Source organism: Dipodomys ordii, unplaced genomic scaffold (assembly GCF_000151885.1).
Source record: "Dipodomys ordii isolate 6190 unplaced genomic scaffold, Dord_2.0 Scaffold159, whole genome shotgun sequence".
Lineage (NCBI taxonomy): Eukaryota > Metazoa > Chordata > Mammalia > Rodentia > Heteromyidae > Dipodomys > Dipodomys ordii.
In genome coordinates, this window is record NW_012267375.1 from 274,539 (window position 1) to 299,857 (window position 25,319).

Here is a 25,319-nt window from a genome sequence, read left to right on the forward strand (position 1 = left end):
TCCCCGCGCCAGGACCTCTGCGGGCCTCCGGGAGCGGAGCGGGGCCCAGGCGCGTGGCAAAACCCCCCCGTGCGTGCCGCAGATCGCACCCGAAGCCCTGCGCTGCCCCCGGGTTCCAGCTCCAGCCCCTCCGGCCGAGGCGGGCGAGCCGACGGGACAGGGGCTTCGGCTGACCGCAGAGGGCTCTCCGCCCGCACGTCTGGTCCTCGGAGATGGGGCGAGGGGCAGCCTTCCTGCGCTCGGCACCTCCGCCTCTTCCCAAAGGAGCTGAGCACAAGTGGTGTACTTTGAGGTGGTCAGACAAGAAGCCCGGTTTGGGCGTCTGTGCGGCCGAGGCCCGGCCTCTTGGGAGGGCCTGGCAGGCCTGTGGGTGAGCCCCCCCCCCCCCCCCGCATCTGAGTGTCAGCAATGACACCACGGTGTAAGCCTTGGTGGAGAGATGAATGTGGGCAGGGAGCGAGCCCTGGAGCCCTAGAAGCCATGGAGCAGCGCAGCAGTCCTAGCCGGCTGGCTCCCCAGCCAGGGGCACGAGGTTGGCAGCCAGGGACAGGCCGCTCCTCCAAGGCCTTCCTGTCAGAGAACCCAAGCGGCCTGAGGCTGGACAAATTCTCCCTGCTGAGCCAGTAGCCTTGTGTGTTGCTTGGGGATCACAGCTGTCCTGATGTCTTTCCTTTGTTACGGCCTTAGGACTGGTCATTCGTCCACACGGACATCTTTGCCAAGACTCAGATAGACCCCGGGGCCTTGGTTCAGAAGCTGGAGCTGGACCAGAAGAGTGTGGTCTCCCTGAAGAGAGGTAAGTCCCTGGCTAGGACAAATGAGGGGCCTCTGCATCTTGGTACAGACTGCAGCCTAGTTCCAGGTAGCTCGTGCAGTTAAAAACCTATTGTTTTGGGGCTGGGAATGTGGCTTAGCAGTAGAATGCTTGCCTAGCATGTGGGAAGCCCTGGGTTCGACTCCTCAGTACCACATAAACAGAAAAAGCCAGAAGTGGTGCTGAGGCTCTTATGGTAGAGTGCTAGCCTTGAGCAAAAGAAGCTCAGGGACAGTGCCCAGGCCCTGAATTCAATCCCAGAACTGGAAAAACAAGCCATTTTTATTGGGAAGTTTATTTAAAGATTCACTGAAAAGAAAAAATAGTATTGAGAATCTCCATGTGCCCATTACCCACCAGCAACACACGCACATACTTAATTATTTTGAAACAAATACTAAACTCCATGGCATTTCACTCGTTAATACTTTATTATATATTCCTAAGGACTCTCAACAAAGATACAATCACCCATAGCACAGTAGTCATAACTAAGTAATTAGGCATTAATTCCCTGGCTGACCTGCTTTCTCTCCAGAGGAGGCTTCTCAATGTCTCCAGTTGATCGTAACTTCTTATCTTTCCTATTGGTTGCCCTTTCCTCTTGTGGATTTTGCTAATTGCATTCTCTTAGTGTCTTTCATACTTCGTCACATACAGACAACATTCTGACCTAAGCTTCTGTCTTTGAGGTGTGGAGTGGCGTTTGGTGCTGTCTTCGGGCCCACACCGGTTAGGTGGGGTCCTGGGCCTGGGGTTTCTTTCAGCACATTTTAGAGAAGCCCTTTGTAGGTACATTTGGTGGTCTTTTCTGTTTCTGTAGCAGCTCACATCAGAGGCTGAGTAGCTCCATGTCATTGTCCCTGGTCTGTCCAAATCTTTCTGTATGTTCCCGTGTACAATCTTACCCTGCTGTGCATTGTACTTTCTTCCCACTGATTTTAATGAAAAGTCATCAGTTACAATGTGACTGTTCCTGCCTTGTAAAATGTATTTACATGAAAGATCTCTTCCCATCCTTTCACCAAGAATCTGTGTTTATCTTTGACTGTGAGACAACAAATGGATGGATCTTTTTTTCTGATCCAATCTGCTGCTTTACATTTTTTTGGTCGGGTAATTGAGTCTATACAATGTTTAAGGTTACTATGGAGTAGGGTGTCAGGATTGCTGCCATTCTCTTGCTTTCTTGTAATTTGCTTCTTTCCTTTTCCTGTGTTTATTAAACTAATCTTCTAGTGATTTTTGTCTAATGTTGTATTTTTTTTTTTTTTGTCGGTCGTGGGGCTTGAACTCTGGGCCTGGGCGCTGTCCCTCAGCTCTTCAGCTCAAGGCAAGCGCTCTACCACTTGAGCTACAGCGCCACTTCCGGTTTTCTGGTGGTTTATTGGAGATAGGAGTCTCACGGTCTCTCCTGCCCGGGCTGGCTTTGAACCTCGATCCTCAGATCTCAGCCTCCTGAGTAGCTAGGATTACAGGCGTGAGCCACCATTGCCCGGCTTAATGTTGTATTTTCTTAACTTCAGTTGTTTTCTTTAGAATGTGTGCTTCCCTTTTGTATTCTTTGTAATGCTGGTTTAGTGCTCATGAATTCCTTTCGTTTTTGTCATGGAAGGCTTTGGTTTGGCCGGCAATAGTGAATGGCAGCTTCCCTGGGAACACTAGTTTGGACTGGCAGCTGTGGACCTTCAAGGCTTGAATTACACCATTCTAGACTCTCCTTGCATTCTGACCTTCCCATTATAATATAGTTCCTTCTTTGATTTTGCTGTGTTTAGAATTAATTCCTTTTTTTTTTTTTGGATGGTTGTGTGACCTGAACTTGAGCCATAGCGCCACTTCCGGTTTCCTGGTGGTTAATTGGAGATAAGAGTTTCACAGACTTTCTTGTCCTGGCTGGCTTTGAACTGTGATTCTCAGATCTCAGCCTCCTGGGTAGCTAGGATTACAGGCATGAGCTACCAGCACCCAGCTAACTTGTTATTTCTTAAGTCCAGAGTTTTTACTATGAGGTGTCTAGAAGTATTTCTTCTTGGATCCTGTCTACTAGGATTTCTGTGTGACTCTGTCAGGTGAGTGAGAGTTCTCTCGAGGTTGGGGAAGCTTTCTGTTATTACTTTTTTTTTTGCCAGTCCTGGGTCTTGAACTCAGGGCCTGTGCACTGTCTCTGAGCTTTCTTGAGCCACAGCGCCACTTCCGGTTTTCTGAGTGGTTTATTGGCGATGAGAATCTCATGGCCTTTCCTGCCTGGGCTGGCTTTGAACCGTGATCCTCAGATCTCAGCCTCCTGAGTAGCTAGGATGACAGGCACGACCCACCATGCCTGGCTATCCTCAGCTTTTGGTACACTATTTTCTATTTCACTTTTTTTTTTGGTCGGTCGTGGTGCTTGAACTCTGGTCCTGGGTGTTGTCCCTGCGCTCTTCAGCTCAAGGCGAGCACTCTACCGCTTGAGTCACAGCGCCACTTCCCGTTTTCTAGTGGTTTATTGGAGATAAGAGTCTCACGGACTTTCTTGCCCAGGCTGGCTTTGAACCAGGATCCTCAGATCTCAGCCTCCTGAGTAGCTAGGATTACTGGCGTGAGCCACTGGCGTAATTTCTTCTTTTGATGAGGTGTGTAGCATTTCTTCTTTCCCTCCGTGTCTTTCTGGACGGCCTGTATGTTCTCGGTTGTTTTCTCTTCGTATACTTCTGTTTTTGGGTAGTCCCTTTTATTTCATTGGCTAATTCTTTCATCATTGCCTTACTGGTCTTTTTGTCCCTCATCTCCTCTCTCACTAGGGTCCTTCCCTGCATTGCTGTTGGCTTTTGAATTTGGCTTGTCTTGATGAATTTTTTCATCTTCCATTTGGGTTCAGGGATTGTCGGGGGCGTTCACATTGTGAATTAGGTTCAGTGGTGGTGTGGTGTGACTCACAGGATGGATCTCCATCAGACTGTGTTTGCAGCTCTCAGCTCAGGGCGGTGCCGCTAGTGTAATGGGTCCTGGCCAGTTGTTGGGGCTCTATGAGCTAGAGAAATTCACTGTTGCTACTCCACCATCTTCCCGGCCACCTCTTGGCTGTTTCCTTTTAGACGGTTAGAAGACATTACCTGTTCGAGGCATCTGCCACACACAAGGCTTCCAGTGATCCTTCTCTTTCTTGGGGCCCAAGGTGGTGGTAAAGTTGGCTGCGGCAGAGACTAGCTCAGACTACAGGGCCCAGATACCAAGTTGGGGCTTGGTAGTTAACAGGGCTGCTGCTTAGCATGCCTCAGTTTCTGTGGGGAGAGGTGGCAGCTCAGAGAACACTCCCCTCCTCCTTTGTCTGCAGGCTTCCTCCCAGGGTTGTAGACTTGCAGTTGAGTGTGAACACGTGCAGCTCAGCTCCGTGGGGTCACGCAGCTGACTGACCGGGCTAACCAGAACCGTGTGGTTGGTGGCAAGCACTGGCTCTAGCAGTAGCAGTGGGCCTTAAAATGGTGGATGCCAGCCAGGGACGCGGTGGGTGGCAGCACTGCCTAGCTTTGGGTTCTTGGGCTTCTGTCCTATCAGGCTGAGATGTTTCCATCAGGATCCAGGAAAAGCCTGTCTGAAGCCCCGGGGGCCCAGCCGTCTAGGGAGCAGGCCTGGAGCTGGGTCCCGCCGATGGCGGGTGTGGCGGCTGGGTTGTGCCGCGCTGCGTGGGCCTGCAGCTGAGGCCTGCGGACGGTGGCGTGTGCAGGCGGGCAGCATGCTGGGTTGTGCCGCGCTGCGTGGGCCTGCAGCTGAGGCCTGCGGACGGTGGCGTGTGCAGGCGGGCAGCATGCTGGGTTGGCCTGCGGATGGTGGCGTGTGCACTCAGGTAGCATGCTGGGTTGTGCGTGCTGGAGCCCGTGTGTGCTCTTTGTTGGTTTCCCAGGACCGCTCCAGGGCTGCGTCTGTGGGGCAGGCTGGACAGGTGCCCAGCCCAGAGGAGGGGCCTCCCTGCCTAGCTTGGGCTTCGTTGTGTGGCTTGGCTTCCCTGCTTAGGTTGAGAGGATGACTGTGACCTCCGTCCCACCCCTCCGCTCTGCTGGACCCACAGCATGGGACTGAGGCTACCCCCCGTCCCCGCTCCCCGCACCTTTAGAGGCTGTGCCCTGAGCTCCAGGAGCACAGCCAGCCTCCACAGTGCCCCCGCCCATTGAGAGGGCTCTCTGTGAGCCGCTTGCACTGGTCTGTCCTGGCCTCCTGGTGGGGCCTTTCGGGAGAAGTGTCTCATTGGGCACCTGTGAAGGCTCAGCCCCTGGGGCTGGCTAGCGAGGGTCATTTACAGATGTTCCTGTGCCTTCGTGCAGGTGGCCACGTGAGGCAAGCTGCACTGGCTGTGTAGGATGGACAGTGGCACAGGTCACTTCCTGGGGAATAGACCCTGGAGGAAATCCTTTCCCTACCTGTGAAGTCTGCCTGGGGGAGCCGTGGGGTGGGCGCTGGCTTACAGAGGTCAGAGTCCTGGCTGCATGTGGGATTACTGAGCATGATGGCCTACTGTCAGTGGAGCCTGACTGTCAGAGGTCAGGGTGGAGCGCAGGACAGAGGCCCCGCTTCCTGAGGCCCTTCTCACTGACTTTCAGCCAGGCACTTGCTGGCTCTGGCCGCACATCTGTGGGAGGAAATGTAGCATTTGGGGTTTTGAGGGCAGGATGAGCCAGTACCCTGGAGTGTTGAGTTCATGATGGACAGCAGCCAGAGCCTGGTGACGGGGACTGCAGAACGAGGCTGGTTTGGCCCCCAGCCTCGTGACGCCAGGGAGAGCAGGCCTAATGGTGTCTCCCAAGCCCTGTGGCGTTGAGCCAGGACCCTCAGTCCCCCATCCGTAGGTGACCCTCCTCACGGGTGCTGAGCTTGCCTCGGGCAGAGAGGTCTGGGCTCACAGGCGCTTGTGCTGCTCCCGGGCACCACCAGGTGGCTTGCATTGGCTGCTTGTGTTCACGTCGCCTCTGGGGCGCTTGAGAAAACGGACTAAGATGAACCAGAAGCGGACTTCATTTGTATGGTTTCCAGCATTGCAGACTCTGGAAGGACATTGCTGTTGTTTGTGAGGGAAAATGAACCGAGATGTGATCCACTTCAGCGTAGTTTTCCCTATTATATCTGCTCCTGAAGGTCTATGTAGCACATCTCAAGGAGCTGTTTTTGGGTGCAGTAACACCCAGACTGCCATGGCTGAGTTCAAAGGTCTCTGAAAGTCTCCCCTGCCACATCTCTGGGGAACCGCTTTTGGGAGAGATAGCACTCTTTCAGGGCTCAGTTCAGAGGTCACTGGCACTCAGGCTTCCAAGGTGCCCGGGCCTGCCCAGTGTTGTCACTGCACGCAGGCCGAAGGAGGCTGAGGGGCCAGTGAGGAGCCTGCAGCCTGGTTACCCCAAGTGGCCGTGGCCGGGTGAGGCCCCTGCTCCGTTGCAGGAGCCTGCATGTTTCACCTGCCGCTCAGCCGGCCCTGAGTCGGCAGAGCCTTGCTCTGGGCTCTCTGTACTCCCCTGCCCTCGTCACAGCCCCGTCTCCTGGTGAGCTGGGCGGGGACTCTGGAGTTCTGGTATGTCTTCCCCATTCGCTCACCTTGTGCTGGACATAGGGGGCCATTGGGCCTTCTGGAGGGCACTGACGGGGAGAAGAGCCGGCTCCTCCGCCCCTTAGCAGGAACGGCCTCAGCCCTCACTCATGTCCAGGGCTCCCAAGGGCCCCTGTGGACAGTGAGTCGGGTCAGCCTCCCCTTACCACACCGCGGTCCTGGCTGATGCCCGGGGCCTGGCTGGTGGCTCCCCCAGGCTGCCACTGCCGAGAGGCAGGTCACGCGGGGCCTGCAGCCCAGGTCTCCTGGCTGCCTTCAGAGGCAGCAATGGCTGTGGTGCCTGTCCATCTTTGTTAGCTGTGTCTCATCCCTGCCTGAGGCTGAGCCAAAAATAACTCCACATCCCTGACCTGGGGCTCAGGAGGCTGCATGCCGCCTGGTTGCCCATCCACAATGTGGAGGACGCGCCCTCCGTGCCTGCCCTACCCCTACCTGTGTGCGTGGGGGCGCGGGGCCTGAGTCCCGCGGGGGCGACTGGCCGCGGGGCCGTGGGGCCTGAGTCCCGCGGGGGCTTTGCTGGCAGTCTGGTGCTTCTGTTTCTACTGCAGTCCTGGAGAGCGTCAGCTGGGGCATGCCATCTGCCTTAGGTCCCCACTCCCTGTGCCCCCAGTTCTAGTCAGGGGCTCTTTACCCCTGTGGGGTGTGCTGGCACCACATCTGCAGTGGTGGCAACTCCCGCAGTGTGTGGCTTCTCTTGCCCGAGGGCAGTGTGGGTATGGGTCTGAGGCTGGACTACCCAGGCCTCGGCCAGCCTGCCTTTGTCCCATGGCCCAGAGGGGTTTTGCCAGAAGACCCCAGACCCTCATGTCTAGTGACTCATACATACTCTGTCCCGTCTTTGTGTAGCAGCTGACCTGGGTGGACTCCTTCTCTGGGGCCCTTGCCCTGTGCCTGAGACTGCCTAGAGGACAGCAGTGGAGCTGCGGGGGGCCGCTGGCTGCAGCGCTCTGGGGCCTGTGTCCGTAGCCCCTGGCATACAGCGCACACTTGGCATGGTGCTGGGCAGGGGAGATGCTCCAGGGAACACATTTTAGAATTCTGTTGAGGAACAGCCTTTCACACTGGAAAGCTGCAGACCAGATTAGCACATGGACTGGAGACTGCAGTGTGGGGGAGGGGCAGGGCTGGGAGAGGACGGGCTGGAATGACGGGCTTTTGGAGCTGGAAGATGTACACAGACCACATTGCTGCTGTGTGCTCAAAGCCATCAGAGGCATGTGGAAACGGGTTTAGAAATGCTGGGCTGGGAGATCTGGCCCCGGAGCCCAGGGGCATGGACAGCCGCCCCCCCACCCCCGCCCCTGGTCCCACCCGCTGGCTGCGCCTGACCTGACACTGATGTGAGCCGCCTCTGTCCATGCTCACAGTGATCTCCAGGGGGTGTCCATCTCTCGCAGGTCATCATGATGAGGCCCCGTCCACCTGCACTCAGGCTGTGACCAGCAGAGGGCAGCAGAACCACGCTCCTTTCTAGGTCAGCCCAGCTGCAGGCTCTTGGGGGATAGAGGGGCTCAGGGGCTGCTGCTGGAAGCCAGCTCTTCACACCGTAGAGCCCAGGGGTGTGAGCAGGTCGTCAAGATGTAAACCTTGTCGATCATGTTCTTCCCAAACTTAACCCAGGCAGAGGCATTAGGTGGACCCCTGTGGGCACAGGTGTCCGGGTCCTTGTCACTGCGGTGTGGCTGCTCCACAGCGTGGCCTTGTTTCCTCCGTGCCTGCACGTGTCCTCCGCTGTCTGTTAATGGTCATAGGGGACGTTTTGGTTTAGGACGGCGTTCTTTTGAGAAAACCTTGTGGAGACACCAGAGACGGGCAGGCACGGCCAGTCTAGCCCAGAGGTTCCTGTGTGGTCCTCCCACAGCATTTCCAGTTCTTCTGTGGTATAGCCGATTAGTGTACAGATGGGATCGGTAGCCAGAGGCTGGGTTCTGGCACCACCTTTCTGGTGGCCTGACACTCCCTGTGGCCACTGCCTTCATCCACCAGGTGCCCAGGAGTTTGTCCTTGTAGAGCTGTGGGTGCAGAGGCTGGCGGGGTGCCCCTGTGAAGGTGACCCTCCCCCGTCCTAGAACAGCACATCTGAGAGCACGGAGGAGCGAGCTCACGCTGGATTCAAGTTGCAAGTTGGAGTCTTACTCTCCAGCAGTGGAAGGACATGCCAGAGGACGGCCTTCCTCCCCTCCGGGGGCTGCCAGGGCCCAGGCAGCCCTGCAGGAACATGGGGCCCGCCGGTGGTGTGGAAGCCCAGGCTCGTTAGTGCTGCCCTCCCCAGGGATGGCAGCTCAGCCTGCCACCAGGTGAACGTTGAGATCCCTCCCTTGTTTGGACACCCACCCCCTGGGGGAAGACAGGCGAGAACGTGTCGTCTGAGAGTGTGTGTTGCTGTTCCTGGGCCTGGCACTCTAGTTCTGGTGCCTAGGATTATTTTGGTCCTCGGCATATTTCTGCTGTTTGTGGAGTCTGGCTGGCAGCGTCTGTCCCGGCCGTGGAGGTGGGGGCGGGCGGCCGGGGGCGGGGCTCCTGAGGGTTGCCATGTGCAGCTGTGCCTCCACCCCGCTGTCCAGCCCTGTCCTGAGCCTGACGGGCTCCGCTTGACCCTGCTGCCTCTCTCGGGACATTCCCACGTGGAGGCGCCCGCGCAGAACCTGCCACAATGGGCCATCCTGGAGTGTTCTGCGCCCTCAGAGCTGACCCTGCCGGGGGAGGCGGGGGTCCCAGGGGGCACCTGGCCACATGGCTGGCTTCGTCCCCTGAAGTTCATTGCTGGCCGCTGTTGATGACGCCAGGGTCGGGGGATGCAGTGATTTCACCCGTCCTGCAGCCTGCCCTAGCCACAGGCTGGGTTCAGATGGGGGCGGGCAGGCCTTGAAGGACTTTGTGAGGGCCCACTTAGACCAGGCCCCAAGGTCTGAGCGGCACCTCAGGTTCCCGTCACAGTAGAAAGTGGCAGTCTGCTGCAGAGTGCGGCCCAGCTCGGGGCATGGAAGTGTTCCTCGCCCGCAAGCCGGGGCTGTCTGAGCCTGAGCTGTGGAAGTGCTCCTCGCCCGCAAGCCGGGGCTGTCTGAGCCTGAGCTGTGGAAGTGCTCCTCGCCCGCAAGCCGGGGCAGTCCGAGCCTGAGTCTGTGGAAATGCTCCTCGCTCACAAGCCAGGGCAGTCTGAGCCTGAGCTGGTGAAGTGCTCCTCACCCGCAAGCCAGGGCAGTCCGAGCCTGAGTCTGTGGAAGTGTTCCTCACCTGCAAGCCGGGGCAGTCTGAGCCTGAGCTGGTGAAGTGCTCCTCGCTCACAAGCCAGGGCTATCTGAGCCTGAGCCGTGGAAGTGCTCCTCGCCTGCAAGCCGGGGCAGTCTGAACCTGAGCCGGTGGAAGCCATGGACGTCCATGCCTGTGGCCTGCACTTGCTTTGTGTTTCAGCACCTCATACCCTCCCCGGGGAGGATGTGAGCTGCTCTGGACCTGGGCGGCTGCACCACTTAGCTTGTCAGGCCTTGACCGCTGGTGGAGGCCTCCCAAACTCGCTGAGCTTCGTGGTCCTGGCCTCCTCAGGGGGAAGCCAGCTCGCGGTCTTGGTCTCTTACTGTGCTGCTGAGGAATCCTGGGGGTTCCCGTGGGCTGCGCTCACTTGGGGCGGCCACACAGGTGTTGGGTCTGTCTGGGGGTTTGAGTCAGCCTTCCCTTCTTTGTGTTGGCTCTTGGTTTGCAGGGTGCCTGTCCTGTGGGACTCTTGTGTCTTGGGGTGAACTGCAGGGGAAATGGGGCAGCCCCTCTATGGCCAGAGAGGCTGCTTCTGTGTGGGACTGGCCCCGCCATGGGTGGGTGGGGCGATGGGGGCCAGTTGGGGCTTGAGGAACTTGGGGAACAGCCAGGGGTTCATCCCACAGAAAGGCTGGGTGCTGGTGTGAACACGGCGTGAGTCGCGCGGCTTACTCCATCTTGGCCCCGCAAGGAGGAGGGTCTGGGCCTTTTCTGCACCCTGTCCCAGGTCTCTGGACGGCTGGCGGGGAAGCCAGCCAGGCTCCTGTGGGAGAGGAGGGCGGAGGAGAGGAGGGGCTCCCAGCAGCCCCTCAGCTACTGGGACTTGGCCTTGCCAACTCTGGAAAATGCCTGTGGGGCCTAACTACACAGTGTCTCCTGTCACGGGCCGCTGCAGGGTTTGGCATGGCCCTTTAGATGTGCGGCATGGTGTGGGAGGCCTGACAGCTCATCATGAGAGGCGGTTTTCCTCCTCGGCCGTCCAGAGCCAGTCCAGTGCTTGCTCAACACTTTAGCGATCCCTAAAAGTAAACAGAGATAGATGGAAGCAACTACTTCAGAGTCAGCGTTTCACTGGGATGGCTGGTAATACAGATACAGCACTGTGTGTGTTTACTTACTTTACAGAAAAATGAGGGAGGGTTAGCTTGTGCAAGGCCCAGCTTCCATCCATCCGCAAAGTGGCTCCAACCAGACGGGACGCAGGATGGGAGTGGCAGCTAGGGCCGTGGTAGCACGTGCAGTCTAGACAGACTGAAGATAGAACTGGGCAGGAAAGTGTGGTAGGCGAGTCTGAGAAAATGCATTGCTGGGGCTAGGTGGGTCCACATGTCCAGGCTCTCCTGTGCCCTCCGAGGTAACCGCTTGTCCCTGCCCTCCTCCTGAACCTCTGGTCTCACTGAGCTCCTGGAGTGTGACCCAGTGTGCTTAGGTGACTCCTGTCTCTGTCCCTCCCTACCTCGGGCAGGTGTGTGTCCCCACCCCGCCCCTCCTCACACAGGAGTGCCTCCGTCCTTGCCTTTGGTGTTCTCGGGGAGCACCTTGCCACATCGGCACTTCCGTGTTGGGGCTGCTGAGGTTTTGTCCCATGACAGAATTATAACATTCAGCAAGCTTGTGAACCGGAGCACACTGGTGCCACACCATGGCTGGGGATCACAAGTCACCGGTGCACCCATCTAAGACACCAGCGATGCTGCCCGGGCCAAGGCCAGGCGTTGGAGCCGAGAGCCTGCCTGCCACCAGCCCCACGCGGGCCCTGGCCTCACGCTGGACAGAGGGTTGTATGACCAGATTCATCTCCCTCTGAGCTGTATGCTCCCCTTTCTCTCCAAGGTGCGTCCTTTCAAATTTGTTTGTGTAATTTGTGGTGATAGTAGTTACTGTTTGGGTGTATCTTACGCTTCTGGTTTTCTCTTGGTTTTTGATGGTACTGGATTCCAGGCGGGCACTCTCCTACTTGATCTATGCCCCCAGCACTTTCTGTTGGTTTCTATTTTGCTTTTAAGACAATCTCATTACTGTTTTGCCTGGGCTGGCCTCAATCTTGTGAATCTCATGTCTGCCTCCTGAGGAACTGTGGTTATAGAGATGTCACCTTGTCTGATTCTTCTCGATTTTGTTTTGGTTTTTCACTTACTAGGATCTCCCACTTAGTTGAGACTGGCTTTGAACTGGATCCTCCTCTTCTTGAGTGCTGGGATGACACGCACCACCAAGCCTGGTGTCTACACATACACGTGTGCACACCGCCGTGCGCTCACACAGGTCTTTGCTGCCGAGGGTGTTCTGTTCTGGTTTTCCCATCGGTGCACCTGAACTCAGAGTGCATCTGTGCTGTCAGGCAGTTGCTCTACCACACGCCCACTAGAGAGAGTGCCTTCACCCGCTCCTGGTACCGAGCAACCTCCCACAGCATGACGGTGGCACGGCGAGGCCCGCTCCGCCCTCACTGCAGGGCTGGAGGGGGGGGCTCTGCTCCACCAGCTCCTCTTTACTCTCTGGACTGAGGGCCACCCTCCAGTCCTGCTGTCCAGCCAAGCTGGGCCGGGAGGTACCACAGCACAGAGGTGGCCTGGCCATTCCAGGGCGGTGGGGCAGAGGCCGCTCCCTGCTGCCCACCACCTGCGCCGGGCCCCATGCCTCAGGCTCTCTCCAGCCCCGCCCCCTCTGCTGGCTCTGCTAGCGTGAGTCTGGGTGAGGTCCCTGGAGAGAGGCCTTCCCTACCAAAGCCCGTCTGCTCTGCAGAGCAGTACTGCCTGGAGATGGCTGCGGGTAGTGCTGGCCGTGCCAGACCACGGGCAGCGCTCTACCCCTGGCGGTACCGGCGGTGGGGGCTGTGTTGCTGCTTTGGCCCAGCTGCTGCTCTGTCTCTCTGTACTTGTCCAGGTTGTGTCCTCTTGGTCCTTCATGCAGGGTCTGTTCCGTAGCGGGGTCTCTTCAGCCCTGCCGTCCCTTAGGTGTGGGCCTGAGGCCGCCCTGAGGCTGTGAGGTCCCGGTGTCCAGCGGGCCCAGCACACACCTTGGTGTGCTCATCCTCCCGACACGCACCGGCAGGACTGCGTCCCCGGGGCTCTGCCAAGCCTGCGGCAGCCCCCGGCCTAAATTGGCTGCCACCTTGCTGCGCCGTCAGAACTGCCCGCCTGGCCCCGCGGGGCCCAGCGCAGCCCTGGCTGCGGGCTGTTGTCCTTCAGAGCAGCAGCTCTATCTGGATGCTCACTTCTCACTCGTATGCTCTCTCCTCAGGTTTGGAGGCAAAGGCCATCTTGCCTAAGAAGGAGAAACTGAGGCTGCGGCGTGAACGATGGCTGCAGAGTAAGTTTGTGCCCTCATCTGCAGGGCATCTGTGCTGGCCGCTCTCACCCACAGGCCGGGGTTCCCTCCGGGGGCCATCGGTCCTGGCCCTAGTTCACGGGCGCCCTGACAAAGGCCACACTTGGCGGCGGCTCTCTGCTGGGGAGGACGCGGCACCACCGGGTGGCCTGTTTCCCAGCGTGGGCAGCACAGCCCGACCCACCAGCTGAGCCTCGGCAAGGCCTGCGCTTCCTCCTCCCTTGCAGACCAAAGCAGCTGGTTTTCTGTCCCTTTGGATTAAAAGGGCGGGGTTTTGCCCCCAAGGTGAGATTCTTTTGTGTATTCTGATACTGAGGTTGAACTCAGTATCTTCCACGTGAGCCACACTTCTGGTCAGTTTTTTTTTTTTTTTTTGCTAGTTAGTTGGTGATGGGGTCTCAAGGACTTTCCTGCCTGTTATCTTCAAACCATGATCCTTAGATCTCAGCCTCCTAAGTAGCCAGGATTAAAGGTGTGAGCCTCGGGTACCCCTGGGAGGGTTTTTAATTACAGAGGTGGTGTGCAGGTCTGGAGAGGTAGACAGCCCTTCTGGGTCAGCCGTGTGCTTGGCAAGGGCCTGTGGCCCTCCTGCCTGAAGCTGAGCTGTGCCCCAGGCTTGGAGCCGATCATGTTCTGGCTGAGTGCCTCTCCTCTCACCCCTTTTATTTTGGAATGTGCGTTATTTTTTATAGTGCTAAGTATTTGCTGATTTTTAAAAAAGATTTTGTGTTTACATTAAACCTAATTTTGTTCTCGTTCTTATCTTTTTAGGGTACTTCTGCTGACTGAAATTACTTAGTAACATTTTCATCTTAATGTTCTCACATGTTGAAATGTAACTTGCATTATATTTTGTCTTGATGACTAAACAAAATGTTAATTTGTTTTTATTTTTATGGTGCTGAGTTTGAACTCAGAGCCTTGGACTTGCTAAAGTAAATACTCTACCACTTGAGCCACACACCTGGCTCCTTTTGCTTTAATTTGTTTTCGGATAAATCTTGAGTTTATGCCTTCGCTGACCTTGGGCAGTAATCATCTCAAATCTTTCTTTTTTTTTTTTTTTTTGTTGGTCGTGGGGCTTGAACTCTGGGCCTGGGCACTGTCCCTCTGCTCTTCAGCTCAAGGCTAGTGTTTTACCATTTGAGCCACAGTGCCACTTGCCATTTTCTGGTGGTTCATTGGAGATAAGAGTCTCAAGGACTTTTCTTGCCCAAGCTGGCTTTACACCATGATCCTTAGATCTCAGCCCCCTGAGTAACAAGGATTATAGGTGTGAGCTACTGGTACCTGGCCCAAATCTTGCTTTCTGGGAGATTAAAGACATGGGTACCACGTCCAGCACCAAAGGATATGTTTTGGAGACAGATCTCAGAGATAATGTGTCCATTTCTTTCATGGTGATTACTTCCTGTTCTGTCAGACATGGGTTGTTTTTTTTTTTTGATGTTTCCTAAGAAATGGTTACCTCGTTTCCTTTTTACCATTCCTAGCGTGGGGTTGTGTGAAGTATTTTCTGTGAGACAGATCTCAAAAGTAAGTGGGTGGTGGCTGGTCAGCCCTGATGTTTCTGCGGTGTAATTCTTTGGGGTGCCTTAATTCCCGCATCCAGTCCTGCCTCCGGTCCCCTGTGAGCATCCGAGTGCCCGTCTCCACCTTGGCCAGCCAGCCTTGTGTGCTGCTTTCTCACAGTTGTTCTCTCCCCACCCCATTTCTTGCTAGCTGAATTAACTTTTACCTTTTCCAGTTCTAGTTCTTTCGATTTTAATGCTCAGTCTTACTCTGTCTTACTTCTGTCTTCCTGGCTCTCTCTTGTGGCTCTCTAGGTTTGTTGTGTTGTCATGTTTTCTTTTTTCTTTTTTTTTGGTCGGCCGTGGGGCTTGAACTCTGGGCCTGGGCGCTGTCCCTCAGCTCTTCAGCTCAAGGCGAGCGCTCTACCACTTGAGCTACAGCGCCACTTCCGGTTTTCTGGTGGTTTATTGGAGATAGGAGTCTCACGGTCTTTCCTGCCCGGGCTGGCTTTGAACCGAGATCCTCAGATCTCAGCCTCCTGAGTAGCTAGGATTACAGGCGTGAGCCACCAGTGCCCGGCTGTCATGTTTTCTTGAGCATTGAGTGCTGTCACCTGCCCTTGATCAGCTTTAGCTGCCTGTGCCGCTAACACTGTTTCCTTACCAGGAAGGGCCCTCTCTCCCCTCCTGTCCGTCCATCACACTTGTGCATTCCAAAATAGATTTCAGACATCAGCACACTTCCCCCCAACTAATTTGGCTAGGGGTGAGTTTGTCTATGGGCCCTTGTTTCCTTTTCCTCTTGGAGGTTGTTTGTGTCCAGTGAGTAGTGGTTTCTGGCGGGTGTCAGAGCTGCCCGAGCCGCTCGGCGGTGGTGACCGTCACGGTAGAGCCCCCGCCGCGCGGGTGCACAGCGCTGCCTGCCAGCTCATGCCGGACAGCGACCCATCTCTGATGCACACTGGCCGCACCTATTTAGGCTCTCGCGAACAAGGCTGTGTGAACACTTCTCTCTCTGTGGCCATGTTTTCTTTCCTCTTTGGGTAAGTACTTAGGAATGGAACGCTGGTCATAGGGAAGGCGTGTGTTTAGTTTTGTAAGCAGCTGCCAGACATTGCTAAAGCGGTTGTGCATTTGTGCCCCCGTGAGGTGTGTGTGAGTTCTTGCGGATGGTTGCTGGCTGCAGTCCTGCCGCTGGGGGCCCAGGGCTGGTACCTCAAGGGCACTGCTGGCGGGTGCCACGCGCTTCCTGTCCCCTTGGCTGCCTCTTCAGTGGAGGTCACTTGCTAAGGCTTTTTGCCTCTTTTCCCCTCATTTCAGAGAATCTCAGCCCTGTGCTGTGCAGGTATTCCCTGCACACCGTGACTTTTTTTTAAGTCATAGGAGTTTAATTTTGAGAAGTCTGTTTCTTAAATGGTGATGGTGTATGCACTGTTTAAGAAAGCCTTGCCTACTCCTAAATCATGGAGATAGTCCCTTGGTTCCTTCTGCACATGTAGTTCTGCTTTTATCTTTGGTCTGTGGCCAGTCCTGACTGTCGGCCTCCGTACGGATGCAGGTCCTCTGCAGTGTGGTACACCTTTGTTCTGGCGGTTTGTGCTTCATCCGGTATTGTGCTGCCAATGGTATAGGTCTGCTTCTTGCCTTTTCTGTCCCATTGACCAGTGCCTTTTTTTTTTCTTCTTTGTCAGTCATGGGGCCCGAACGCTGGGCCTGGGCGCTATCCCTCAGCTCTTCAGCCCAAGGCTAGCGCTCTACGACTTGAGCCACAGCGCCACTTCTGGCTTTTTCTGCTTATGTGGTGCTAAGGAATCGAACCCATGGCCTCATGCATGCAAGGCAAGCACTCTACCACTGAGCCACCTTCCCAGCCCCTGGTCAGAGTCTTGAACGTGAGGCTTCCTCCCAAGTGTGGAAGTGGCAGGGTAAGTCCTCTATCTTGGCCCTCTGCCCTGAGGTTACCCTGAGCATCTTCAGTTCTTAAAGTTTCCATCAGTTTTTCCACCAGCTTACCAGTTTCTTTTTTGGCTCATGAATGGGATTGTGTTGAATCTATAGATCAATTTCAGAATTACCATCTTAACACATGAAGATGGTATAGATCACTTTTTTTTTTTTTTGGCCAGTCCTGGGGCTTGAACTCAGGGCCTGGGCGCTGTCCGTGAGCTGCTTTTGCTCAAGGCTAGTGCTCTACTACTTGAGCCACAGCGCTACTTCTGGCTTTTTTTATTTATGTGGTACTGAGGAATGGAACCCAGGGCTTCATGCATGCTTGGCAAGCACTCTACCACTGAGCCACATTCCCAGCCCTATATATCACTGTTGTTGTTATTCTAGAATTGGGGCTAGACCTCAGGGCCTGGGCACTGTCCCTTAGCTCTCACTAGTGTTCAACAGCTCCATTTCTGGCTTTTGTTGGTGAATTGGAGATGAGAGTCTCCAGACTTTCCTGCCTAGGATAGCTTTGAGCTAGATTCTCTGCTCTTAGCCTGCTGTGTGATATGACAGGTGTGAGTCTTTGACACCCAGCTTTATTTTCGTGGGGTTTTTTCACTTCAGCATTGGTGGTGGTTTGCGCCTGGAAGAGTTTCTTCTGGACAAACCTACAAACCTGTTGGTGTTTTGGTCCACATGTTTTCCAGCTCTCTTGTATCTTCAGAACAGCTGATCTGTAAATAATACCTGTGCATCTTGTGATATTGCTGTTAGATCTTACGTAGATCTAATTGTTTCTTTGACTCCTAGGACCTCAGTGTTCCTGTGTGCTCTGGGCCTGTCCACTACCTCCTTAGTGCCCAGCTCTATCTGGGCACAGTCTTTCTGCCCCTGGGTATGTGTGCCCAAGATGCTGGTCCTTGAAATCCACACAGACTCACTGGCTTCCCTACCAGTGTTTCTCCAGAACTGAGGATGGCATGTAGTGCCCCTGCTGCTGTCTATTCCCTCCATGGGCATGGCCAAACGTGGACGCTGCCCGTGTGCTGTAGCACCCAGAGGTTGTATTTCAGTTAGCATTCTCTTTTCCTTGATTCCGAAAGGGCTGTGCTGTCTGGGCTGGGCACCGCTTCAAACGTAATTAATCTTCAGGTGTTGGGGGGGTGGGGCAGCCACAGGTCTGCTGCTGCTTTCCTCTAACTCCTCTGCTGTCTTATTTTGGTTCTTCACAATTTTCTTTGTGATTCATTGGTTTGGCTGAGAGCTCTGTTTATTTTTAGTCAGTCCTGGGGCTTGTACTCAGGGCCTGGGCGCTGTCCCTGAGCTCTTTTGCTCAAGGCTAAGCACTCTTCCACCTGAGCCACAGCGCCACTTCCAGTTTTCTGGTGTTTAAGCGGAGATAAGATCCTCATGGCCTTTCCTGCCCAGTCTGATTGTGAACTGTGACCCTTAGCTCCCCGCCTCCCCAGAACCTGGGATCAGAGGTGTGAGCCACCTGCGGCTGCTGGCAAGCCAAGGAACGCTCTGCCTTTTCTGGTTGGTGGCATTGGGATTTCAGCTCCAAGCCTGACACTTGCTGAATAGGCTCTGTCTCTCGACCACGTCCCCAGCTCCAAGCCTGACACTTGCTGAATAGGCTCTGTCTCTCGACCACGTCCCCAGCTCCAAGCCTGGCACTTGCTGAGTAGGCTCTGTCTCTCGACCACGTCCCCAGCTCCAAGCCTGACACTTGCTGAGTAGGCTCTGTCCCTCGACCACGTTCCCAGCTCCAAGCCTGACGCTTGCTGAATAGGCTCTGTCCCTCGACCACGTCCCCAGCTCCAAGCCTGACGCTTGCTGAGTAGGCTCTGCCCCTCGACCACGTCCCCAGCTCCAAGCCTGACGCTTGCTGAGTAGGCTCTGCCCCTCGACCACGTCCCCAGCTCTTTCTTGCTTTTTCCTTGGTCTAGCCTGGGACTGTGGTCCTTCCGTGTATGTCCCCCACTTAACTGGGATTACAGGCTTGAATAAACATTCTGGCTTGTTGGTTGGGATGGGGTCCTGCGGACTTTCTGCTGGGGCAGTCCCTGTGATCCTTCCTGTCTCCTGTAGCTGTGATGGCAGCATGCACCATGGCGTCGGCTTGATGAGGTGGCCGGGCTAGCCTGTGGTCTCAGTTCTGCCATTTCTTCCTCTCACCTGGCATTACAGGTTTGTACCACTGCACCTGGCTGTTTAGACTTTTTCTGTCGGTACCAGGACTTGAACTCAGGACTGGGTACTGTCCTTTAGTTTTTCTCCCAAGGTTGGCACTACCACAGCTCCACTTCTGGTTTTTACTGGCTAATTGAAGAGTCTCATGGACTTTACTGCTGATCCTCAGATCTCAGACTCCTGAGTAGCTAGGATTACAGGTATGAGCCACCAGTGCCCAGCTTGATTTTAGCCATTCTTTTTAGTCTTGGGTCCTGAACTCTGGGCCTGGGTGCTGTCCCTCAGCTCTTCAGCTCAAGGCGAGTGCACTACCACTTGAGCCACAACACCACTTCTGATTTTCTGGTAGTTCATTGGAGATAAGAGTCACATGGACTTACCTGCCCGGGCTGGCTTTGAACCCCGATCCTCAGATCTCAGCCTCCTGAATAGCTAGGATTATAGGTGTGAGCCACCAATGCCTGGCGTTTTTAGCCATTCTTATGCATTGATTCAAAAAAATGATGTGTGTGTACTCACATGCGTGCGTACGTGCTTGTGATTGATTGATTTAGAATTAGTCTCAGGTTTGATTTAGAATTCTGTTGCAATACGGGATCCACTGGGAATGGGTAAACCCCTGCTTCCTCTGGGGCCACTCAGACGTGGCGGTGGGCCACCCACCCACCCCGACCCAGGCCTGTTTCTTCTCTGAGTTTCTGAGTACTGAGTGGCCAGGTGGAGCGTCCTGAGATTGCGCTTGAGTTCATAACCAGGGGCTGAGAATTGCTAGGAAATGGGATGTGTGCTTGAAGGGCTGTAGCTTGTGTCACAGCGGGATATCACACCTGTGTCAGTCCGGGACAGGCTTCCTTCCCCCTGCCCCTCCTGTGTCCTGCCTCTTGCCTGTGAGGAAGCTGGCCTCGGGCCTCCAGCCCACCTCCCCACCCTCGAGCGCTCTTGCTCTTTGGGGAGATGAAGAATGCTAGTCAATTGTCACGGTCCAGGCAGGGCCGTCCCGGGTGGGTGGAAGAGAGCTCTCTGTCCTCGGGGGCCTCCCCAGGGTGGGCCGATGTGGCTCTGAGGCCTCCCTGGTGGCCTGGCTTGAGAGGTTGGTTATAGCTACCTGGGAGGCCCTGTGGTGCCTGGGAGGGCACTGGGCTCAGAGGCGCCCTCCTGTGGCGGTGTTGGCTCTGCCCAGGGCTGCTCACGGGAGACCCAGGGCTTTGCCCTACTCTGAGGACCTGGAAGAGCAAGGTGCTCACCATGAGCCTCACACGGGTAGAAAGCGTGTTTGACACTGAATTCCCAGGCCGAATCAGTACTTTCTTGGGTGGAAATGGACCCAGGGCTGTAGCCATATCCTGCAGTCCCTTCTCCATTATGGAAGCCGTGGCTTCCCCCTCTGAAAGCCCAGCCCCCGCCCCTAGGCTGTGTGACCCGCCACCCACTCTGCCTGGTAGCCGTCTACCCCCCCACGTCAGTAGTCCCGTGGAGGTGCCCTGTGGTCTGATTGGTGGGGACCGAGACTGGTGTCCAGTGCGTGACACGCCGTGTGAGCCCAGGACCCCCTCGAGCTGCCGTGCTGGCCCTCGGAGCCGGAAGCTTCCTGGGAGCCACAGCTCCATCTCAGTGTCAGCCTGTAATTAAAGCGTGCCTCTGTGATTAAGGACAGAAAAGAACTGGAGCCAGCCGCCCACCCCCAGGTCTCCCGGGGCAGAGTGCAGGTGACAGCGGAGCCGAGAGCACCGCCTGCTGTGCAGGGAAGAGGTGGGGGGCCAGCCCGGCCTGTGGCACCAGGCCACGCCTCCTCCATCAGCTGTCGCTGCTGGCCTGCGGCCTCAGGGTCACGCATCTGGGACTTGGCATTTGCTTCTGTCTCTGACCTGTCTCATCTGCCTTAGAAATTGAAGCCATAAAGTTGGCTGAGAAGAAGCTGAGAGAAGAGCGGAAACGCAGGGCCACGGTGGTCGTGGGGGACCTGCACCCCCTGAGGGACGCCCTGCCTGAGCTGCAGGAACTGGAGGCCGGCGGCCGGCGACAAACCGGAAGGTGAGTGTCAGGCGCAGTCCAGCTCTCCCAGAGTCGCGGTCCTCAGACCTGGGTCTGGAAGGACGGGGGGAGCAGGGGCCTGCGGGAGTCTGCAGCCAGCGCGGTGGCCCGTGTGCCACGGGAGCCCTGCCAGCAGCAGCGTGTGCTGGCCGGGGAAGGTCCCGTCCCCCTCTTCCGTTGGCTTTGCCTTGGACCGGCCCCACTGCCGTGCCTCGCTGGGCTTTGATCCTGGCCCCAGGGCCTTTGCCGGGCCCGCGCCTGTTCTTTCAGCCCCTTGTGGGTGGCTGCTGCCTTCCCCCCTGGCTCCCGGCAGAGCTGAGTCCGCGGGCCGTGTCGGGACTCAGTGGAGCCCGCAGTTGTGGGGTTGCTCGTGGGTCTGGGCCGGCCCGTGCTGAAGCACCCGGCCTGCGTTCTGTCACCGCTGCCGGACCTGCCCCGTGTATTCCTGTCATTTCTAATTTTAAATTGGTTCTCCCACTGCCTCTCCAACTGAGAAGAAAGCGGGGGCCGAGGCCGAGCCCCCGCCTTCATGGGCTGGCACTGCAGAGCCGCTGGCCGCCGCCGGTCAGACCTCGGCAGGCAGAGCCAGCGCGCACATTCCGCGCCTGGTTCTTGGACAAAAATGTGACCCGGTCAAGGGTCCTGTCCCTCCTTTCAGTTTCTCATCTGAAAAATGTGCTCAGGGCGCGCAGGAGGGAGGGAGGGGGCTGCACAAACAGAGGAATGTGCCGGCCGCCATGGCTGCGCTGGGGTTTTGGTTCCTGGGTGGAAAGGCTCCACCGACCCCCAAGGCCTCAGTGTCCCTAAAGCCTCAGGACGCCCGAGCCACAGTGTGGCCTCTCTGGACAGCTGGCTGGCACACGTCACGAGAGAGCAGGTTTAGATTTACCGGAAAGTGGCAGAAATGTGGTACATTAGTGTGGTACGTCTGCACCGTTAGGGGACAGTGCCCACCCGTAAGTAATCACAGATTGAAAGCCATAACTAATGAAAGCCCACACGTCACATTTCTTCAGTTTCCTAGTGTCCTCTCGACCCAGGACCCCCCTCAGAACCCCTGGACTCCCGGCCTCACCCAGCTCCTCCCAGGCATGTAACGCTGCCCCCGTCTCCCCAAGCCCTCTACCTGGAGTTGCTTACACTCTCCATGTTCTGCTCCAGTTGTGTTTAACTTTGTTTTGGCAGTATTGGGTTTGAACTGTGAGCCTCAGGCTTACTAGCTAGGTGCTGTACCACTCAAGACACACCTGCAGGCCGTTCTGTCTTGGATAAGGTCTTACGTGTATGCTCAGAACATTCTGGATCCCGTATACTCTCCTTGTGGCTGAGGTGGCAGGTGTGGACCACAGGATCCAGCTTTTATCGATTGGGATAGGGTCTTGGAAGCCTTTTGCTCAGGCTGGCTTTGAACCACCACCATCTCAGTACTTTTCTGAATCTAGCTGCTTATTTTTTTTTTTTTTGACAGTACTAGGATTTGAACTCAAGGTCAACTGGTGGCTAGACACACGCTCTGTTGCCTTATCTACATGTTCAGTCCGTTTTACTGTTTTATTCTCCAGATAGGGTCTCATGCTTTTGCCCGGCCAGTTTTGGACTGCGGTCCTCCTGTACTGCGTAGGTACATGCTGCTGGCATCATGGGTACACACAGCTTGCTTTGAGATAGTATTTTGGGGACTTTCCCAGGATTCCATTCACCAACCACCGGGCCCTGCCCGAGTCCTGCACCCATGCAGCCGTCCCTCCACAGACGCGGGTTCAGGATGTCTTTTGGAGGATGCAGAGCTTGCAGGAGTAATGTCACAGGGACCGGGCTCCGTTTTCATGACACTGTACCAGGTACACACATGCCGCTGGCCAGCTTGCGCTCTGGAGGCTGCCCTACACCGAGTGGAGACGTGGTCACCGCGCTCTGCAACGTTCCTGGCCTCCATGCTGTCTGGAAGGAAGGGGCCCTGCAGGCCCACCACTAGGGGAGGGAGCCAGGCCGCCCTTCCTCAGACAGACCCACCCACCCACCCACCTCACTGCAGAGGTGCTGTGGGATCCCGCTGGAGCGGGAGCTCTGTTTATTTACAGTGGTTCATTTAAGCCTCGGGAGTCTGTGACGTTTATTTAAAGATGCTTTGGGCTGTCATCCAGCATTACTTTATTTTGCTGGTGAAGCTGTCCCGCCTGGGCCGCTGGCAGCTGCTTGCGTTGCTCCTGGGTGGCTCTGAAGAGCGGCCTCCTCTCACTTTGCAGGCGGCAGGTGCTCTGGGCTCACCTTGGGAAGCTCCTAGACAGTCCTGGAAGCGGCCCTTTCTCAGGGGGAGCCCTGGCTTGCCCGGACAGCAGTGTCTGGAGCTGGGCACTGGTCCCCGTGGGGCTGCCAGTGTCATGCAGCGCTCGGGCCGCGTGGCGTCACTGTGGGTGCGGCCCTTGGCCACTCTGAGCGCCTCCTAACAGCTCTCTTGAAGGACTTGTCTGCTGTTTGTACGCAGAGGGCACGGGTTAAAACCTGGGAGGAAGGGGGCACGGGCCGTGCACGGGGTCTGGGCAGAGCTGCCCACGCTGAGAGCCGCAGCCGGGGGCTCTGCCCTCGCTCTGCACTCCATGCTGCCCATCCCCAGGCCGGGCTCCCTGTGGACGAAGCCCAGGTGCGTCCCGCCTGGGGCCGCCCTTCCCCGCGGCCTGCGTGCTTCTCAGGGCAGGAGGGCCGCCGGAGGGGGCCTGAGACTCCGCTTACCTGGTTTTGGGGTTTTTAGCGTCCTTATTCACCTGGAAGGTTCCTTGTCAGCTTCACACACGTTTACAATGTATTTCTTCACCCGTGTCTCCGGCTCCAATGCCGAGGCGTGCACCGCCTGCGGTCCAGCCCACCACTCAGCTTGCCGTCTCCAGGCCCGAGGCGTGGCCAGTGACCGGAAGCCCAAGGTCTGAGCTGACCAGCATGCGTCCACAGAGCCCTCCACTGCCACCCATGGTGTCCCCGACACCGTCCCTGGGCTCCATCCTGTGCTGGTCAGTGGGAGGTTCGGTTCTCTGGGTGGTGGACGGCCCCCTGCCCAGTGGGCTGTGACTGCTTCCAGTGGATGGGGTGTGAAGCCCACGCTAGGCCTTCAGCACGCGACACCCCACCCAGAGAGCGACCCTGGGCGACGGTCCGTGTGGCCCGGGGGTCGCTCGGTGGTGGTCTCTGGGTTTCTGAAGGCGGCGGGCATGGGCCAGGCAGGCTGAGGTGGGGGGGGCCTTTCCCAGGCCACCAGGCCCCCCGTGGGCAGCAAGCCATCGTAGCGCTGTCTGAGAAGACATGTGTGTCACTCCCAGCGCAGGGCCCGGGGAAGGGATGAGGCCTCTTGGGAGCTTCAGTGGAGGTGTTGGCTCCGGGTTGGTGGGGCCGTGGAAGGCTCTCCCATGGGGCCAGCTGCTCTCCAGGAGGGGAGCCCTCTGTGCCCCGGGGCCAGGCGGGCGGCCGACTTTCCACCCCTGGCTGCAGTCCCCTGACAAGTTGTGGGAGTGGTCTGGCACGGCCCAGAGACCGCTGCCTGGCACTCAGTGCTCAGCCAGGTGGTGTGGAAGCCCCAGGGAGTCATGGAGACACGCACCCGGTCTGGCGGTCAGGCGGTGCCCCGCCTGGCAGGTCCCTCCATGTGACCCGGGGGCTCTGGGATCTCGGGGTCACACAACAAAGCAGGTGCTGTCCGAATGGAAGCAAGGACAGGAGGTGCCACCGGGGCTGTGGCACCGTGTGCTCAGCAGCGGGGGAGGGCTGGGAGGCGCCCCCTTCCTGAGGCTCCTCATCCTCTCTCCAGACACCATGCTTTGCAGATGCCCAGCTCAGCCTCCACAGCCAGGGCGCCGCACAGAGTCCTGACTTGTGCTGGGGTCCCCACGGGAGAGCCACGCCCGCTGTTGGGTTTTCGGGTGAAGTGGGGTGTCCAGCTGACTTGGCCTCTCGTCCTCAGCAGGGAGACCCGCAAGCCTAGGTCAGCAGAGCTCAGCCGCATGAGTGCAGCCCAGAGACAGAGACTCCTGTGAGTGTACCCCGACCCCAATGTTCTGTCTGCTGCCCCAGCCTCCCTGCGCTCCCGGCCTCCTGTGCCCCAGCCTCCCCGCGCTCCCCTACCTCCTGTGCCCCAGCCTCCCCGCACTCCCAGCCTCCTGTGCCCCAGCCTCCCCGCGCTCCCTGCCTCCTGTGCCCCAGCCTCCCCGCGCTCCCCTACCTCCTGTGCCCCAGCCTCCCCGCCCTCCCCTACCTCCGGTGCCCCAGCTTCCCCGCGCTCCCTGCGCTCCCTGCCTCCTGTGCCCCAGCCTCCCCGCGCTCCCTGCCTCCTGTGCCCCAGCCTCCCCGCGCTCCCAGCCTCCTGTGCCCCAGCCTCCCTGCGCTCCCAGCCTCCTGTGCCCCAGCCTCCCCGCGCTCCCTGCCTCCGGTGCCCCAGACTCCCTGCCTCCTGTGCCCCAGCCTCCCCGCGCTCCCCTACCTCCTGTGCCCCAGCCTCCCAGCCTCCCCTACCTCCTGTGCCCCAGCCTCCCCACGCTCCCCTACCTCCTGTGCCCCAGCCTCCCAGCCTCCCTGCCTCCTGTGCCCCAGCCTCCCCGCGCTCCCAGCCTCCTGTGCCCCAGCCTCCCCTACCTCCTGTGCCCCAGCCTCCCCGCGCTCCCTGCCTCCTGTGCCCCAGCCTCCCCGCGCTCCC

At 57.3% G+C, this 25,319-nt stretch overlaps 1 protein-coding gene across 1 annotated transcript in view; it reads left to right on the forward strand.

Moving 5' to 3' along the window:
- Fam207a (family with sequence similarity 207, member A) overlaps nucleotides 1-25,319 on the forward strand; it is a 37,520-nt gene that overhangs the window by 10,310 nt on the left and 1,891 nt on the right. The window contains exons 4-8 of the mRNA XM_013032896.1: nucleotides 13-217; nucleotides 688-796; nucleotides 12,885-12,953; nucleotides 20,494-20,641; nucleotides 24,591-24,659. Coding sequence (XP_012888350.1) covers nucleotides 13-217; nucleotides 688-796; nucleotides 12,885-12,953; nucleotides 20,494-20,641; nucleotides 24,591-24,659 — 600 coding nt within the window. The remainder of the gene's footprint in view (nucleotides 1-12; nucleotides 218-687; nucleotides 797-12,884; nucleotides 12,954-20,493; nucleotides 20,642-24,590; nucleotides 24,660-25,319) is intronic.